General features: G+C 35.1%; 1 protein-coding gene across 4 annotated transcripts in view; it reads left to right on the forward strand.

Moving 5' to 3' along the window:
• LOC136042341 (RNA-binding protein 25-like) overlaps positions 1–20497 on the forward strand; it is an 87323-nt gene that overhangs the window by 22920 nt on the left and 43906 nt on the right. The window contains exons 3-5 of one of the 4 annotated variants that reach the window (XM_065727306.1): positions 4896–5730; positions 10930–11748; positions 15944–16052. In XM_065727306.1, the coding sequence (XP_065583378.1) occupies positions 16044–16052 (9 nt within the window). In that variant the 5' untranslated portion in view covers positions 4896–5730; positions 10930–11748; positions 15944–16043. The remainder of the gene's footprint in view (positions 1–4895; positions 5731–10929; positions 11749–15943; positions 16053–20497) is intronic. The other 3 variants (XM_065727304.1, XM_065727307.1, XM_065727305.1) reach the window with 3 other exon arrangements.

Here is a 20497-nt window from a genome sequence, read left to right on the forward strand (position 1 = left end):
AGAGAAAGATATTTAAAAAAAGACACAAAAAAAGACTTGCTTGGCCTAGCAAGTGATACTTCCTACATTGAGGGTTTCGCCTGTGCTTTAACTTTCCAGGATTTATCCTAATATTCAGGATTTTTTGACCTTGGTAGGTTTTTTTTTTAGATTTTTGAAAATACAGATTGCCGTTTGGAGCGAGAATTAGGAATTTAGTATGAAATATAGCCACAATTGAAGATCTATTTTAATTCTTTGTCTATTTTTAACTGTACTCCTAAAAGACCACAGAAAAATCTGAAAATCTGTGAATTGCCTTGACTATTTTACTTCTTCGAAATAGCTATAGTGGGAGGGCGGTGAACAAAATCAAAATACACCTATTCTTACTTTTATTTTATATTGAACTTTGCTTTGTGTCAAGGTTGTATAAGAGAGAAAGCTTGTACCAATTTTGTTTTCATCTGCTTAGTGCTTATCATAAGTATGGCTTACAAATCATATGAGGCCTAGAAGCTATTTTCTATGTAATGCCAACTATTAGTCTGTTTGTTGCATTTGATAAAGTGGACATTAGCATTAACTGATGTTTGAATTCATGAAGTTTTTCGATTTTCATGGGTAATTTCCAGGTTAAAAAGAAGGAAGTATATCCTTACAAACACTTAAGTCGCACAACAAAGGTTATCAAAGTTCTATAAAGGTGGAGTTTCGATAGGATTTTTGGACTTCTTGAGCAAGATTTTTCAGGATGTCTTAGATCCCTGGCAAGATTTTTAAAGAGAAACAAGTGGAAGCGCTGGATTTCGCTTCAACTTGCTTTGACAAAGTAAATAGAAATTGAAATCTTTGTTAATATTTGAGTTGTTAAATGAATGTAATAAAAAGATTCTGTCACTCTGCGCGCTGAAAAAATTCTATTCAAGATACAAAAAAATTAAATCAAGGTGCCTAGGTAGCCCTCGAAGACCCTAATCATGCTAACAATTGAGCTGCAGCAGCGTTGGCTAATCCACTTCTGAGAATCCATTTTGAATTTGAAAGCTATGTTCAGGAATTATTCAATTATTTTAAGACACTCTTCTATAGTGAAAAGCCGCTCTTCCATCATATAAAAACAGAAGTGGAGCTGCTGATCTGTATATTGGCAATGAAGTTTACAAAAGCAGCCTACGTCAGAGGGACGTCTGCGTTAAAGTTGGACCCTGAAAATGTCAGGTAATACCTTGCTTTGGAAGAGGTATATCTTGGGATGCTCGCCTATAAATCTCTGGAGACGTTGCAGTCAGACCGAAGCTGGTCTGAACTACAGATCGTGATCTATCACGATAAAAGGATAATCTTTACTGAGTTAGCTTAGTTGCCTAATTATTCAGACAACGGGCTGATTCGTGTACCACTCAACAGAGTATTGTATGCTTGAGCTGTACGATCAGATAGAAAGTCTAGTTTAGAGACTGAAAAACGAGCGTTACGATATATACTCTAGTCCAAATGAATCAAAAGCGTCACTGACACACTTGGTCTCATGAAGTTGTGTTCTTTTTCACAATGAGATAGTTGTGGAAGTCATTTAGCAATTCACAGGCAACGAGATACTCGGCGACATTATGGACTATATGAAAAATATCCATGAACTGGTAAAAATCCGTCTTACAACTATTTTGGTATCTTCGTGGGGGGGGGGGTCATTAGTTACATTAAAAATGCAAAAAGGGAGAAACAAGATACGAACTCGGAAGACAACTCTGGGTGAGAACGCACTTACTGATTCGTAATTCGGCTTGACGATATTCTAGGTGAAATTCAAAAAGCCAGCGCACTATTTGTCCAGCCGTCTTATCCATCCCCATTCACACCACCTTTTTCAAGGGGTGAATAAATAGAATTTTCAGCTTCATTTTCTCGTTTGACTGCTCACGGATATGGTGGAAACTTTTCTGAGGACAGCATTGAACTCCAGGAAGTGTTTCAACAGAGCACACTGTTCTCCTTGTAACAACTGCTTATCACGAGAGTTCTGTTTGGACACATTTTTGTTATGGATTTGTAGGATTGTTTAACGGAAATTTTGACGGATTTTTCGTTTCAGTCATCGGAATTTTACGGATTTTTGGTCAACCAAAACGGAAAACTTGCCATCATGAAGTGGAAACACTGCCCAGAAGACAGATCACGGATGCGTGTTTATTTGTTTTTTTTCCAGGGGTGATCGTATCTACTGAGTGGTCCTAAAATGTCGCGAGAGGGCTCATTCTAACGAAAATTAAACTTTGTTCTGTGTGTATATATAGTATTGGTTACTGGGAAGTGTACAGACGTTTTCAGTTTTTTTTTGGTTTAGGGGGGAGGGTTACGTGGAAGGATATCTCCATGGAGAAACTGCTCCTGGGGGAAGGGAATTTCAATGAAGGGGGCGCAGGATTTTCCAGTATTATTTGAAAAAAAACAATGAAAAAATAGCTATGAAAAGTTTTTTCTACTGAAAGTAAGGAGCAGCATTAAAACTTAAAACGAACAGAGATTATTACGCACATGAGGGGTTCATCTTACTGTTCTATCTTACAAGTTTCTTACTGTTTTAAAAATAGAGTTAAGACAAAGAGTCAAACTTTAGCGTGAAGAGCGGGGCGTTGAGGAGAAAAGCCCCTTTCATATACGGAGTAATTTTTGTTCGTTTTAAGTTTTAATGTTGCTCCCTACTTTCATTTAAAAAACTTGTTCTTTTTTATTTAATGTAAACACAGGTCAAAGTCTGTTACTTGCAACCCCTCCCACGGGGACTGCGGAGGAGTAAGTCGTCCCAAAAGGCATAGTTATTTGGTTTTTCGACTATGGTCAATAAAATGGCTATCTCAGAATTTTGATCTGGTGACTTTTGGGAAAAAATGAGCGCGGGAGGGGGCCTAGGTGCTCTCCAATTTTTTTGGTCACTTAAAAAGGGAACTAGAACTTGTAATTTACGTTAGAATGAGCCCTCTCACGACATTCTAGGACCACTGGGTCGATACGGTCACCCCTGGGAAAAAAACAAATAAACACGCATCCGTGATTTGTCTTCTGGCAAAAATTGCGAAATTCCACATTTTTGTAGATAGGAGCTTGAAACTTCTACAACAAGGTTCTCTGATACGCTGAATCTGATTGCGTTATTTTAGTTTAAGATTGTACGACTTCTAGGGGGTGTTTTCGCCTATTTTCTAAAATGAGACAAATTTTCTCAGACTCGTGACTTTCGATAGGTAAGACTAATCTTGATGAAAGCTATATATTTAAAATCAGAATTGAAATGCGATTTTTTATGTAACTATTGGTATCAAAATTCCATTTTTTAGAGCTTCGGTTACTATTGAGCCGGGTCGTTCTTTACAATAGTTCATTGCCACGAACTGTTAAATAATTTCTGTTCGTTTTAAGTTCTAATTTCGCTCCTTATTTGCAGATAAAAAAAAACTTTTTTTTCCATTTAATTATCCTTACAGAAGGATCGGAGGCGCTATTTAGGCCAAATCTTGGGGTGGGCATGAACTCTGTCTTGCCCCCCCCTCGACTCACTTCGTTTCGCGTAAGAAAAATGTGGGTTTTGGCAGCACATCGATCGAATATTCTAAGTAAAAATGCATTTTCAGCACCCGTGTGTTGCTTTTAACCAAATATGGAACTCAGCCACACTGACCTCTAAGATTAATTATAACATCGAAGATCACAATCAACGAGGTTGAGTGACTAAACTTAAAAATTCAACCAGACTACAGGCTGGCCTTCCTCAGCGAGAAACTTTCTTACTTAAGTAAACAATACGTCGGTGAAAGTAATTTTCATTAACATGCTGATGGTTGTAACCAATATCTCGGTTTTTCTTCACCAAATATATTTACAAAAAGGAAAAACATAAAAAGAGAAAAAAAATATTACAACACTCAAGGCTATAGGGGAACCGCCGAGGTTTCATCTTTGCAAAATCGTCAACAAACTGGTCATTGTCCAATTTTTTACTAAATCCTTCTCTGCAAACATCAAAAGGAGGTGACTGAGACGATTGTCTCCTGTTGTAGACTGCAGGTAGTTTTTCACTATTTCTAGGCTAGAAAACAAACGCTCTAGGTAGTGCTTGAAGATGGTCGACAACGTCTAGGAAGTTTTCTGGCTTTTTCTCCTCATCAAGCAAGAAATGCTTGGCAATACCAGCTTGAGATTCGAGAAGAATGTCATCGATATCCAGCTCGCTGTAAAGAGCAGAGAAACACTTGAGCAGCTCTGTGTCCATAAACTTGGTCAAGCTTGGATAGCGTCGTCAAGCTAGCGTCGAAGTTGTCACAAATTGTTTAAATGCTTGGTGATCTTTTGAGTTCTAATGTTAACGGCTATTAATACCTTTATATTTACCTAAGTAAAAAGTTAATAGGCTTAATGGGCATTTGACATAACTTGAGAATTTTATTATGTATCTAACCTACTTTCAAAGTGTGCAATGATTAAAAGCAAATAGCGTAATTACCCCAAGGATCGTCAGGTCATTATGCTTTTTGGTTAATAGGCGTGCAGTAATTTCAAATCAATTGGACAGAATGGATTATTATGGACATAACGGATTATTGTGCCCGGCAAAGGGCCCATTGTGGTGGAAGCTTGGGCCCCCTGGAAAATCAGGGGTGGGCATTTGACCCCTCCAAATGACGCCTCTGAAAAGGATAGGTCTTCATACCAATTTGCTGATTCAATTGTTACTATCTACAAATTCAGTAAGTATACATTTCCAATTAGTATATTTTACTAGGAAATAAGCCGATAGAAACTTTTGACTCAATTAATTATCGCTTTTGTGTTTCTTTTATCTGAGTGATATATAAATACCATTCGAAATTACTGGTTTTATATATATACGTCTTAATTATCATTTTGTCTAATTACAGATTTGTTGGAAACAAGATTTGGCAGACACATATTTCCAATCTAATCACTAGAAACACAGCGCAAGCTTAGATTTTCCAGAAACTCAATCATAGAAAAGAAATTTAGCTTGCTGAATGAGGGTCATATTGCTTTTTGTTTTGAGGATTAATCGTTTTGTCTGGTGGAGGCATCAATACAAAGTGACCCGAGGAATCAGTTTGAAGTTTTTTAATAGGATTAACTGAATTCACCCAGTTTCGACAAGGTCTACAGTTGTTTCGAACGAGTGAAAATGTGCTGTGCTGATCGCAAGTCTTAAAAAATGTGAAGTTACGCTCTATTGCAACACAGACAATACTTCAAGAATTGTCAAGTAATCATTTTCTTCAGTACAGCAATATCACCAAACAACAAAGAATGTGCCAAAAGAAAATTCTGATTTGTAATCAACAAAGCATAAGTGATTTATTCTCTGGCTATTATTCTCCTAATGGGTTGTCCTCAACCGGTGTTGGGTAAAAATGATGCTCAGAATTGTCATCGATGGTGGCTAAAATATAGTAACAACCAGACATGCCCAAGGAATACTTCATCTTGGCATTCCATCCTACACACTATTAATACTAGCAATATAAAACCCAACCTCAGTTAATAACATAGTGATATCTCCCAGCAAGTACTAGCTTGTAGTATCCGTACTCAGAATGTCATACCCAACCAAGGACAACAACAGCCTATACAGTCTATAACTTCTCAACCTGCGCAGTTAGTACAAACTCAACTAGAGCCTCAGGGGATTGTAATGCAATAACTCCAATAACCTTGGCTATCTCAGATCATTTCTTTGGGCTCAAGGTAGGCTTTGCTACATTGTTTTTATTGATTTGAGGAGGAAGTAAATATGAATTTATTGATTGTCGTGGTCCTAAGGAAATTCCGAAACATTTTATGATATTTCAAAATATCAATATCGGTTAATGTTTACTTTCGTTCCAAGTGCTCTAAAGTGCTTATTATTGCATCTATCAAGAATCTGATGACCACATATTGTTTCTTTGTCATTATTAGAGAAGCGCGTCCATTTCTGGTTGACCCTCCTCTAAAAAAACACCTCAAACGATGTTTATTAACTAATATAGAAGAGAAGCGGACGCAGTATCGAACCCTGGGGTAGTCCGCAAGTTTCTGTACTAGTCGCAGAAGTAAATACCCATTCACCACAATTTGCTTTCCGTCACTTAAATAGGATTCAAATCAAGACAACCTCTTCCCGGTCACACCGATTTTTTCCAGCCCTTGTAATAACTGTTTATGGTCAATCTTGTCAAAAGGCTTCTTCAAATTCAGGAATAAAGCAGCTGGAATCAGACCCGCTTCAAACAACGTAATTACCCGGTCAATAAGTTTAATAGTTGCCATTTCTGTGGAATTATTTTTTTCTGAAACCAAATTGAGGATTTATAAGAATTCTATTATTTTGCAATGTAATCAAACAGTTCGTGGTAACGAACTGTAGTAAGGAGCGATCCGGCTCAATAGTAACCAAAACTCTAAAAACTTGAATTTTTATATAAATAGCTACATCAAAAGAATCGCATTTTAATGCTGATTTTAAATATATAAGTTTCATCAAGTTTAGTCTTAGCCATCAAAAGTTACGAGCCTGAGAAAATTTGCCTTATTTAGGAAAATAGGGGGAAACACCCCCTAAAAGTCGTAGGATCTTAACGAAAATGACACCATCAGATTCAGCGTATCAGAGAACCCTATTGTAGAAGTTTCAAGCTCCTATCTACAAAAATGTGGAATTTTGCATTTTTTGCCAGAAGACAAATCACGGGTGCGTGTTTATTTGTTTTGTTTTTTTTTGTTTTTTTTTCCAGGGGTCATCGTATCGACCAAGTGGTCCTAGAATGTCGCAAGAGGGCTCATTCTAACGGAAATGAAAAGTTCTAGTGCCCTTTTTAAGTGACCAAAAATATTGGAGGGCATCTAGGCCCCCTCCCACGCTCATTTTTTTCCCAAAGTCAACGGATCAAAATTTTGAGATAGCCATTTTGTTTGGCATAGTCGAAAATCTTAATAACTTTGTTTTTGGGGATGACTTACTCCCCCACAGTCCCTGGGGGAGGGGTTGCAAGTTACAAACTTCAACCAGTGTTTACATATAATAATGGTTATTGAGAAGTGTACAGACGTTTTCAGGGGGATGTTTTTGGTTTTGGGGGTAGGGTTGAGGGAGGGGGCTATGTGGGAGGATCTTTCCTTGGAGAAATATGCCATGGGGGAAAAATTCAATGAAAAGGGTGCAGGATTTTCTAGCATTACTATAAAAAAAAAACAATGAAAAAATAAACATGAAAACGTTTTTTCAAATGAAAGTAAGGAATAGCATTGAAATTTAAAACAAACAGAGATTATTACGCATATGTAGGGTTCTAAAAATACTTTAGCATAAAGAGCGAGGTATTTAGGAGGAGATAAATACCTCGCTCTTTATGCTAAAATATTTTTAGTGATTTCAACTATTTATTCTACGGCCTATTTGATTCAGGGGTCATTTTTAAGAATTGGAACAAAACTTACGATTTAGTGTAAAGAGCGAGGTATTAACGAGGGTACAAACCCCCTCGTACACATAATAAAAATATAAGAATATAAAAGTTTGTTACGTAAGTTAATTCTTAAGTTACGTATATTTTTTACTAATAAAAACGTTCGTTGAATATTAAAAGTTCTAGTAGCCTTTTTAAGTAACCGAAAAATTGGAGGGCAGCTAGGCCTCCTTCCCCACCCCTTATTTCTCAAAATCGTCTGATCAAAACTAAGAGAAAGCCATATAGCCAAAAAAAAAATTAATGTACTAATTTCATTTCAATAATTTATGTGCGGAGAGCCAAAATCAAACATGCATTAATTCAAAAACGTTCAGAAATTAAATAAAAAAAAAACTAGTTTTTTTAACTGAAAGTAAGGAGCGACATTAAAACTTAAAACGAACAGAAATTACTCCGTATATGAAATGGGTTGTCCCCTCCCCAGTCCCACGCTCTTTACGCTAAAGTTTTTAGTTGTTTTAAAAAGTAGAATTGTGGCAAAGAGTCAAACTTTAGCGTAAAGAGCGTGGGACTGCGGAGGGGACAACCCATTTCATATACGGAGTAATTTGCACGGAGTAAATCTGCATCGCCCATTTCTTTTTCAATTTTTTTTTAGTTAATTTTTCTTAATTCACGAAAAAACGTTTTATTTATTTAACCAACCTTATTTATAATCCTACAAGATTTATTTTTATTTTACTAAGAAGAAAAGATGGTTGGATCCATCCGTAAGTAAAAGATTAGCATATGAGCTTTCAAGTACCCTTCCATCCACAAATATTTTATCGATCAGCGTCGCAGACTTATCAGTTACTTGTGTAGGAATAGTTAACAGGGGGTACTAGAGTGATGAAATCATCGAATTAAGCAAATCTACACGGCTTGTACTTTTACGAAGGTCAATATTGAAATCACCCATTACTACTTAATATATATGATCATTATTAAATTTCTCCATTAAATTCTCTATCTCCTCAATAAAACATCCTCATTAAATGATAAAACAAGTTTTACCAAAAGCATGACCTACCTAGAACGTTTTTTCGTACCCAAAAATGGCAGTATGCCGTAATGGCCCTTAGAGGTAATATGCACAATCAGAGTTTGTTAATTTGACAGTTTCGTCACCGGTAAATCAAATACAGGTAGGATGAAGAGCGAAAATACTATTTGTTGTGGTAATACCCCTCGGTAATCAAAGTCAGTGTTATAGGTTTCCCCCTAGACACATTACTCTATTTCATTCAGAAAGAATTTGTCTTGTCAGCAATTCTGACAAAAAAAAAGATTAAAATATAGTTCATTCATTGAATGTTTACTGACTGAAAAAATCTCAAGCACGTTTCAACAGGCTAGAAGCTGTTGAAAAATATAAAAAACATCAATATTTTGCATGCAGACCAATGAAGTTCGATATATCTACAGGTGTCGACATCCTGACACTCTCAATATAGTCAGTAATATATATGTCACCATAGTTTCCACTTTGCCTTGTACCCAAAAAAATCGCGTAGTTAGGCCTTAGGACCTAACTAGAAGATCTTGGTTTTACTACGAGATGGTTAGCATTTCGTATCAAATCACTTAATTAGACTAATTCTTTAAATAACAAAATGCATTCTTTAAATAATTAAAAATGCATTTTCAGCACCCGTGTGTTGCTTGTAACCAAATGTGGAACTCAGCCACACTGATCTCTAAGATTAATTATAACATCGAAGATCACAATCAACGAGGTTAAGTGACTAAACTGAAAGTGAAAAATTCAACCAGACTACAGGCTGGCCTTCCTCAGCGAGAAACTTTCTTACTTAAGTAAACAATACGTCGGTGAAAGTAATTTTCATTAACATGCTGAGGGTTGTAACCAAAATCTCGGTTTTTCTTCACCAAATATATTTACAAAAAGGAAAAACATAAAAAGAGAAAAAAATATTACAACACTCAAGGTTACAAGGGGAACCGCCGAGGTTTCATCTTTGCAAAATCGTCAACAAGCTGGTCATTGTCCAATTTTTTACTAAATCCTTCTCTGCAAACATCAAGAGGAGGTGACTGAGACGATTGTCTCCTGTTGTAGACTGCAGGTAGTTTTTAACTATTTCTAGGCTAGAAAACAAACGCTCATTGCCTACTGTTGTTACAGGAAGTGTGGAAGCAATAGAAAGTACTTTAATTACCTCTGAGTAAGCCACTGGTAGTGCTTGAAGATGGTTGACAATGTCTAGGAAGTTTTCCGGCTTTTTCTCCTCATCGAGCAAGAAATGCTTGGCAATACCAGCTTGAGATTCGAGAAGAATGTCATCGATATCCAGCTCGCTGTAAAGAGCAGAGAAACACTTGAGCAGCTCTGTGTCCATAAACCTGGTCAAGCTTGGATACAAGGCTTCGAGTGTGCTCAGCACTGGCAATTTATCTGTGAGCCTTCTGTTAAAGTCGGCTAATAGACGGTCAAAATTCGAAACAAAAAACAAAAACAAACAATTTGAAACAAATTGTTTCAAATGCTTGGTGACCTTTTGAGTTCTAATGCTAATGGCTATAAATACCTTTATATTTACCTAAGTAAAAAGTTAATAGGCTTAATGATGTAAAGTCTTCTACTTCTTTCTGTGCTCTCGTCTTTAGAGTCTTATGGTAGCGTTAGCCTACAATCTGGGGTTCGACCAGTAGAGGATGTCAATCGTCTCTAACTTTCATAAGGTTTATGTGTCAAGAATAAAATGTTTATTTACACATACGATACAGTAAATGTACATAAGATGAGGACAGAAATAGAATAAGAACTGACTCAAGTAATCTAAAACGGTGGCTTATATTCACTAAAACAAAGAAATAAACGTCGAAACTTTTGACAGGAACTGACCTATTTTAATCTGTCAACTTAAAGGAATTACTGCAAATATTCAGGACTTATAATATTAATATGATCATCTGGGAAATGGGCACTTGACAGAACTTGAGAATTTTATTATGTATCTAACCTACTTTCAAAGTGTACAATGATGAATAGCAAATAGCGTAATTACCCCAAGGATCGTCAGGTGATTATGCTTTTTGGTTAATAGGCGTGCAGTAATTTCAAATCAATTGGACAGAATGGATTATTATGTACATAAGGGATTATTGTCCCCGGCAAAGGGTCCATTGTGGTGGAAGCTTGGGCCCCCTGGAAAATCTGAGGTGGGCATTTGCCCACCCCTGACCCCTCCAAATGACGCCTCTGAAAAGGATAGGTCTTCATACCAATTTGCTGATTCACTTGTTACTATCTACAAATTCAGTAAGTATACATTTCCACTTAGTATATTTTACTAGGAAATAAGCCGATAGACACTTTTGACTCAATTAATTATCGCTTTTGTGTTTCTTTTATCTGAGTGATAGATAAATAGCATTCGAAATTACTGGTTTTATATACATGCGTCGCAATTATCATTTTGTCTAATTACAGATTTGTTGGAAACAAGACTTGGCAGATTTCCAATCTAATCGCTAGAAACACAGCGCATGCTTAGATTTTCCAGAAACTCAATCATAGAAAAGAAATTTAGCTTGCTGAATGAGGGTCATATTGTTTTTGGTTTTGAGGATTAATCGTTTTGTCTGGTGGAGACATCAATGCAAAGTGACCTGAGGAATCAGTTTGAAGTTTTTTAATAGGATTAACTGAATTCACCCAGTTTCGACAAGGTCTACAGTTGTTTCGAACGAGTGAAAATGTGCTGTGCTGATCGCTAGTCTTAAAAAATGTGAAGTTACGCTTTATTGCAACACAGACAATACTTCGAGAATTGTCAAATAATCTTTTTCTTCAGTGCAGCAATACCACCAAATAACAAAGAATATGCCAACAAAAAATTCTGATTTGTAATCAACAAAGCATAAGTGATTCTTTCTCTGGTAATTATTCTCCTAAAGGGTTGTCCTCAACCGATGTTGGGTAAAAATGATGCTCAGAATTGTCATCGATGCTGGCTAAAATATAGTAACAGCCAGACATGCCCAAGTAATACTTCATCTTGGCCTTCCATCCTACATGCGATTAATGCTGGCAAATAACACCCAACCTCAGTTAATAACATAGTGATATCTCCCAGCAAGTACTAGCTTGTAGTATCCTTACTCAGAATGTTATACCCAACCAAGGACAACAACAGTCTATAACTTCTCAACCTGCGTAGTTAGTACAAACTCAACTAGAGCCTCAGGGGATTGTAATACAATGACCACGATAACCTTGATTATCTCAGATCATTTCTTTGGGTTCAAGGTAAGGTTTGCTACATTCTTTTTATTGATTTGAGGAGGAAGTAAACATGAATTTATTGATTGTCGTGGTCCTAAGGAAATTCCGAAACATTTTATAAATGACTTCAAAATATCAATATCGGTAAATGTTTACTTTCGTTCCAAGTGCTCTAAAGTGCGTATTACTTCATATATCTAGAATCTGATGACCGTATATTGTTTCTTTGTCATTATTAGAGAAGCGCGTCCATTTCTGGTTGACCCTCCTCTAAAAAAAACACCTCAAACGATGTTTATTAAATAAATATAGAAGAGAAGCGGATCCAGTGTCGAACCCTGGGGTAGTCCGCAAGTTTCCGTACTAGTCACATAAGTAAACACCCATTCATCACAATTTGCTTTCGGTCACTTAAATAAGATTCAAATCAAGACAACCTCTTCCCGGTCAAACCGATTTTTTCCGGCCCAAGTAATAACTGTTTATGGTCAATCGTGTCAAAAGGCTTCTTCAAATCCAGGAATAAAGCAGCTGGAATCAGACCCGCTTCAAACGACGTATTTACCCAGTCAATAAGTTTAATAGTTGCCATTTCTGTGGAATTATTTTATTCTGAAACCAAATTGAGTATTTATAAGAATTCTATTATTTTCAATGTAATCAGTTAGCCTGGATCCAATCACCTTTCATATATTTTTGAAAAGAAAGGAAGGATAGAAATGAGTCTTTTGTTTAAAGGTTCGTCTCTCTTACCTCCTTTATGCAATGGTATTATTCTAGCGACCTTCAAAACTTCTGCGAAATTCCTTTTTCCATAGATCTATTAATCAAATTACATAAAACTGGCATTATAACTGATTTAGCAATCTTAAAAGAAATCCCGTCTACAGCACTTGAATTTGATTGCATTTCACTCACTTCATTTATAGTACAAGCATTAAAAACCAACAAATTTTCTACTGGAACTTCCGACTGAACTATTTTGGGAGGCCGCTTAATTCTTTTTCGAGCATCATCGCAAAGTTTTGCTCCCTCAATAGAAAAATATTCACATAAATAATTCGCAGCATCCTTTGGGGTAGTCAATGCCCCCCCCCTCTAATTGTAATTTATTAATAACTTCTGATTTACCCTTTTGACCCAGGAGTGAATTTACCGTTTTCCATGTTTTTTCACATCACATTTATGGTTCATAAATCCATATTGTAAATACATTTTTTCAGCTTTCCGTTTCAACCCGTTTAAAAGATTCCGCTAATTTTTAAATTGCTGAAAACTAATGACCTATGGTTCATCTAGGTATATTTTATACAATTAAATTTTTGAACTTAAAGAAATTAGATTACCCTGTGCAATCCATGGTTTCTTTGGGAATTTCATTCTACCCCTTTTAAGTCTTCTAAGAGGACACATCTCATTCAATATCTTTGTAAATATTTTAACAAAAATATCATACGCAACCGACGGGTTATCTTCTTCAAAACTGGAGTAAAATCTGCATTGCCCATTTCTTTCTCAATTTTTTTAAGTCTTCTAAGAGGACACGTCTCATTCAATATCTTTGTAAATATTTTAACAAAAATATTATACGCAACCGACGGGTTATCTTCTTCAAAACTGGAGTAAAATCTGCATCGCCCATTTCTTTCTCAATTTTTTTTTTTAAAGTTATTTTATCTTAATTCACGAAAAAACGTTTTATTTATTTAACCAACCTTATTTATAATCCTACAAGATTTATTTTTATTTTACTAAGAAGAAAAGATGGTTGGATCCATCCGTAAGTAAAAGATTAGCATATGAGCTTTCAAGTACCCTTCCATCCACAAATATTTTATCGATCAGCGTCGCAGACTTATCAGTTACTTGTGTAGGAATAGTTAACAGGGGGTACTAGAGTGATGAAATCATCGAATTAAGCAAATCTACACGGCTTGTACTTTTACGAAGGTCAATATTGAAATCACCCATTACTACTTAATATTTATGATCATTATTAAATTTCTCCATTAAATTCTCTATCTCTTCAATAAAAACATCCTCATTAAATGATAAAACAAGTTTTACCAAAAGCATGGCGTACCTAGAACGTTTTTTCGTCCCCAAAAATGGCAGTATGCCGTAATGGCCCCTAGAGGTAATATGCACAATCAGAGTTTGTTAATTTGACAGTTTCGTCACCGGTAAATCAAATACAGGTAGGATGAAGAGCGAAAATAGTATTTGCTGTAGTAATAACTCTCGGTAATCAAAATCAGTGTTACAGGTTTCCCCCCAGACACATTACTCTATTTCATTCAGAAAGATTTTGGCTTGTCAGCAATTCTGACAAAAAAAAAGATTAAAATATAGTTCATTCATTGAATGTTAACTGACTGAAAAAATATCAAGCACGTTTCAACAGGCTAGAAGCTGTTGAAAAATATAAAAAACATCAATATTTTGCATGCAGACCAATGAGGTTCGATGTATCTACAGGTGTCGGAATCCCGACACTCTCAATATAGCCAGTAATATATATGTCACCATAGTTTCCACTTTGCCTTGTACCCAAAAAATCGCGTAGTTAGGCTTTAGGACCTAACTAGATGATCTTGGTTTTACTGCGAGATGGTTAGCATTTCGTATCAAATCACTTAATTAGACTAATTCTTTAAATATTAAAGATCTATACATAAGTTCCATGACAATATAGTTAACCTCAGCAATCTAAGTTAATTTTCAAAATAACTTATTGAGTAAAATAAACAAATTTTATTAGGACATAATTTTCTGCAGCAGCAATGAAGGAGGTAAGTATTAACGGTAAAAATTTAATAATGTAAGAATCCAGAGTGAACCTTTCCTCATTTGAGATACCCTGTAAATGGTAGCTTTTACATTTGTAATTGAAGTTCTAACAAATCTGTTCCATGCCCCCCCCCAAACGGATGTCAAAGCACTGATTTAAGTAAAATATGGCTGTGAAAATTTTTAAGTGATTTATTTACGTATTTGTTTAGAAGCAAAGTGAAACTCACAAACAAGGGAAAAACTAAAGAGATTACGGAAATAACTCCTAAACAAAAATAATGTGTTTAATAAAAGAGAGGAAAACTATATGGACCTTCTACAGTTATGAGAAAAAGGTGATTAGAAAACAATACATTTTTGTATTTTTTTCATTAACTAATATGATTAAACCACAAACATCTGCATCAAAGATATCTCTGCTAAATTTTAATCTAGAAACTTTCTGTTTGTGAAACTTGAATTTAAGAAGATCAACACCTATTCTTCTGGACAAAAAAAATTCTTATAGAACAAAACAAGACAAATAAATAAAGGAAGTTGCCCTTTTACACCAATTGAATGTAAGATAGACATGGTCGAAGCTTCAATTATGGATCTGTGTTCATTAAACAGACAAGAGGATTAAGCCTCCAAGCCTTGACAAGTTCAATCTTACTTTTGGAACAGGGATCCAAGATAGGTCAAAAACTTGTAAATGAACATCAATCATGAATAAGTCATTTCAAAATGTATATCAATCAAAAAATTATCACTTCTCAGAGGTATATAAATTTTACTCCCATTGCTTTTCTTAATTTTGCATTATTATTTTCACTGTACATTAACAAAACAAGCATTCTAAAAAGCAACAAATTTTGGTATTATATGAATAGACACCTGCTTGAGTGAACGATTAGGTAGCCTGGTCCATGGAAATGAACACACTTGAAGTTGACACAACTTATTCTTACCAGACTGTTCTCTACTTAGCAGGCGTACAGCAACGAACATATTTAAGCTAGAATAATAATCAGAAATAGAGCTTAGTCTGTTTCAAATAAAAGTTAATACCTTCTCTACCTCAGACGATTTAGTGGATTCCTTATTAATCAATGAGTCCTATTCTCTGCAAATGTACCCCATGCTTCCTGCCAAAATACATAAATTATATGCCAAGTAATTTCAAGTTTCCTACCCAAGGGATATGAGATTATGAAATTCCTAATAGGTCCAGTTTGAAACCTCTGTATTCATTACTTAAGATGTTAACACAATATTATTTTTTAATGTTGCAAAATTCCGAGTTAAAATTTTTATATTCTTTTAGTCATTGAAAATATAATGGTGTGAGGAAAAGCAATGAAAATCCCATGATCAGATTCAGTGTACTATAGATCCCTACTCCAAGCTCCAATCTTCTATCTGCAAACATTTTGTATTTTTTCAGAAAAAAGATGCATGGTTTGATGTTTATTTGATGTTGTTTTTGCCCATGGGTGATTGTATCAAACCAATTTCCTTAGAACATCAGAAGAGAGCTCATTTGAATGGAAATTGTAAGTTTTATTACCCTTTTTAAATTACCAACATATTACATGACAACAATCCTTCCTCCCCTCAAAATTGTCCCATCAAAACTTTAAGATAACCATTTTGCTCAGAAGGTTGAAGCCCCAAACCTATGCATTTGGAGATAAAATGACCCCCCCCCCCTCAAGTTTCTGGGGATAAGTCTAAGTTTAAAAAATTGCACATTTCGATAGTATTTTTTATTGGAAATCTTAAGATTTTTTTTTGTGTGTGAGAGGGGATTTGTGCTTGAGCTGTTTTCTTGGGGACAGTTTTTGTGCATAGGTGAACATTTCAGTGATAATTCTAGACTGGGGGGGGGATTTGATAGAATTTGTCTTATTTCTGATTGCCTACTTAGTTTTGCATATGTTCCTGGGAATTGTCCAGGGAAATGTTTTGCGTGTTTGGATTTCTGGGAAATAATATCCATGGAAGGAAGGATTTCCGGAGTGATTGAAAAACGATTAGAGCTTAGTCCGTTTCAAATACAAGTATGCTTAAGATAATTTTTCTGACTGAATCTTCTGTAAGAAATCTTACAGGGGGGAGGGTTTTTTTCGCAAGAGTGGAAATGTCCAGAAGGAATACTATGGGGAAGAGATCTACATTACATGAGAAAAAAACTTTCCCATCATTTGAGGGAATTTTTCTTAGAGGGTGAGCCAGACTTACCAGTATTATTTGAAAAACAATTAAAATTTAACAAAAAAGAAGTTTTTTCAGCAGAGAGCAAGGAGAAGCATTAAAGCTCAAAACGTTTTTAAAGGGGTTGTAACCCTCCTTAATACCTTGCTCTTTACATGAACGTTTGATGGATTGTCCCATTTTTTTTTAAGAACGACTCTTCAAATGCAAGGGCCATTTAATTAGAATAGGAAGCTTTCTTTTAGAAGTGGAAAAATTTAGCGCGAAGAGCAAAGCAATGAGGAGAGGACACACCCTTCTTATGTAGAATAATTTTCGGTTTGTTTTGGGTTTTAGTTTTACTCCTTACTTTCAGTTGAAAAACTTATTTTTTTATTTAATGCATTAATCAGAAACCAGTGTAAATGCTTTGTTATTTACTTGGCTAAAAATTTATGTAGTATTTTCAACTTGTCTATGTTACTTTTGAAGAATTATATATATTCTTCTCTATATTCTATATATATTTTCTAAGTTGGAGCCAATTTTCCCAAATCCAGTGAAAATGACAGTGAAAACTGAAGAATGAGTAATAAATTACTACAAAGGTAAAGATACACTAAAGAAAACTGACATGTTTCTCTAAATACTAGAATTATGGAAGTTTATCTTAATTTTGATAAGATTTTTTTTTTGCAGAAACTAAATTTCAGTTGGGGGGAGTGTATGCCACAATAAGGGCAAACTTGGGTCTGGAGAGTGCAGTTAACCCCATGTCACATAGCAAATTACACCCCTGTAAACTGCGCCAAAAGAAATACCCAACAATTTGATTTTTAATGATTGCTCCTTGTAGATATATATTGGCTACTAACATCACATTTTAATTTTCACTTAGTCATGAGGCAATATATAGATTAGCTAAAAAAATTTTTAATACATTTCTCATCAACAAGTAGCCTACTCGAAACTGAGGCCCAAAATACAAAACTGGAAATAACAATATTCAATATTCATAACTGTTAAGTCTTTAGCCTAGTTGTCTAACTTTCTATCCAACATGATAATTACTAGAAAACCAAATTTTTTCAGCAAAAAATTGATTCAAGTAAAACTTGTGGTCCCATATCCAAATATATAGCTAAAAATTAATTAAAGCAAATTCTTGCATGTCTAAAGTACCTTAAAACGAATTTAAATATTTTTTATTCATATTTATAGATTAAAACACCAACAATTTTTTTTATCTAGATAAGGCTAATTGCGGCTTACTGAGTTTGAAGCACAATAAGTAAATAATTGCAGTAGCTTTTAATATGTGCTATTGATCATAATACCAATACTTACAATAAGCCGAATTTGATGCAGGGCAAGCCAAGATTGCTGCCTTATATAGCAGAAGTATATCCCTAATAGGTCCCAAAAGAGTGCCTATTATACCTTCAAGCTATATAAGACAAGACTATGGTCTGATGAAGCTTACCTTAGATTCTTTTCAGAAACAAACTATGGAGACCCATATAACTATTTTAAATAACAGTTAGCCAGCAGTAAATTTTTTATATGGAGAGAAGAAAGAGAAACAGTTAAATTCTAGTAGAGTTTTTCGCAACCCTGGAAAGGTGTAGGATTAGGCAAATAAAACTTACAGAATTGAATACAAAGCCAAAATGTACCATAGGAAGCAGGTCCATTGGAAGGGGGTTAGCTTCCTTGGTGCTTTGGCTGGGGGGGGGGGGGGAAACCACGACTTGGAAGTTACTCACCTAGATCAATCTTTTTCACTTTGATTTGTTTTTTTGCTTATATTTGAGTTGAAAGGGGGGGGGGGGGCTGTTATTAATTTTACTCTGGGTACTTCAAATCCTAAGAATAGCTTTCATGGGAATATGCTGCCAAGCTACCCCTTTCTTGGTCTTTGGGCTTAGAAGATTACATATATGAGAGTTATAAGAGAACCTATCTCAGTAGAATTTTAAGCAATATCTCAGTAGAGTTTTAAGCAATATCAAAAAGCTTTATCTGAAAACTAGATGTAGAGGTACAGATCCAAAGAGTTTTATTCACATAATTCAACTATAGTACTTTCCAAGATGGCAACAAGCCCACAACTAGAATTTTACCAAAGATCTGGCTTTTTAGATCTAGTAAAATTAAAAACAATAAAATCATTATGCCTAGGCTACATATCAAGATTGGATGATTTTGAGGGTCTTTTATTCAAATGAGCTTTTTTTTAGAATTAAAATGATTGTTGGGATAACCTCCAGAAGTAAAAACAAACCTGTTCTTTCAGTCAACTTTAGTATATAGGGTAGCATAAAACTAAATGTTTTGGGAGAAATAAATATGTTTTTCTTACTTTTTTGTTAAATTTTTCTTTGTTCATATTGTTGACTTACAAATAAAGTGAACATAACAATTGATGCCTTTTTTTAAGCTCTTTACAAATATAATAATTGCTTTTATTGCAAATTTTGTTTGTTTTAATGGTTAGATTCTTTGTTTTAAGGATGAAACCAATGTTTAAAGCCTTTTTTATACTCAATAACTAAAAAATAATTTGGTCATTTTCAAGAGCTCAAAAAGGACTTAAATTTGAATTTCTGATAGAAGCAATTATTATATTCATAAAGAGCTTAATAAAAGGTATCAAGGGGCCCATTATTCTAAGTCAATAATATGAATAATGAAAAATTTTAACACTTTTTTTTTACTTTGAACAGTTGGGTAGGCTAGCCTAGTTTTTCTACTTAATAGTGCAGAAGCCTAGTTTTTTTTAAGGCTATTGCATAGTTACCAGCTTCACTAAATGGGTCACATATAGATTAGGTTTGCTGGTTTTGAGGGAAAACCCTCATTCTTTGCTTATTTTCAACCCACAATTGACTCATGATCCTAAAGAAAGGTAAACCTATGAATAAATTAAAGTATTAGCTATTAAAGGGAAGGGAGCAAGGTGTAATTGCTATTGGAGCAACCACTAAGCCCACTAGCCTAGTCTATTCCCCATTATGAACCAATTGAAGATAAAACTGAATGTGCTGTTCTTCTAATTAGGCAATAGTGTTTAAGGCCCATACATAAGCCTTACAAAACTCAAGGCTACCAATGATTTTTCTATTTATTGTCCTAGGCTATCTCAGATGTCCAAAAATATGTCTTTGCTATCATCACCAAAATGACTGCTATCATCTATCATTTGCAAAATGACTTGAATAATCTCTCCTTATGGGCTTCCACCTGGATGATGGAGTTCAACCCATCAAAATGCAAAGTCCTTAATATGGGTCCCCACAAAAATCAGATTTCATATTTTATACTGGATAAATCTGGCACAAGTTGAGGCTGTTGAGAGTGAACAAGACTTAGGGGTGATTGTTGAGAGGAAGTTTAAGTTCCATGAGCACACTATGCAACAAGTTGCTAAGACCAACAGAGCCCTGGGACTAATTAAACAAATCATATCAGCACATCATCCTCTGATAATAAGAAAATTATATAATGCTCTTGTAAGACCACATTTGAAGTTTGGCTGCCCCATTACAAATCCTCAATAGGCTATAAGGGAGATGTGGCAGCCCTAGAGAGCATATAGAGAAGAGCAGCTAAGCTTTGTGCCCCACACCAACAGCTTCCCTACCATGAGCATCTGTGTTGCCTAAAGATATTCAGATTGGTTTACTGCAGCACAGAGATGTCATTTTTGTCAAGAAAATGTACTAAAACAACATGGCTAACTCAATTTTTACTCTCTCCCTTGCCACTATGACAAGAGGCCACTCAATGAAGCTGCAACAGGAGC

The sequence above is a fragment of the Artemia franciscana genome, unplaced genomic scaffold (genome assembly GCF_032884065.1).
Source record: "Artemia franciscana unplaced genomic scaffold, ASM3288406v1 Scaffold_1128, whole genome shotgun sequence".
Taxonomy (NCBI): domain Eukaryota; kingdom Metazoa; phylum Arthropoda; class Branchiopoda; order Anostraca; family Artemiidae; genus Artemia; species Artemia franciscana.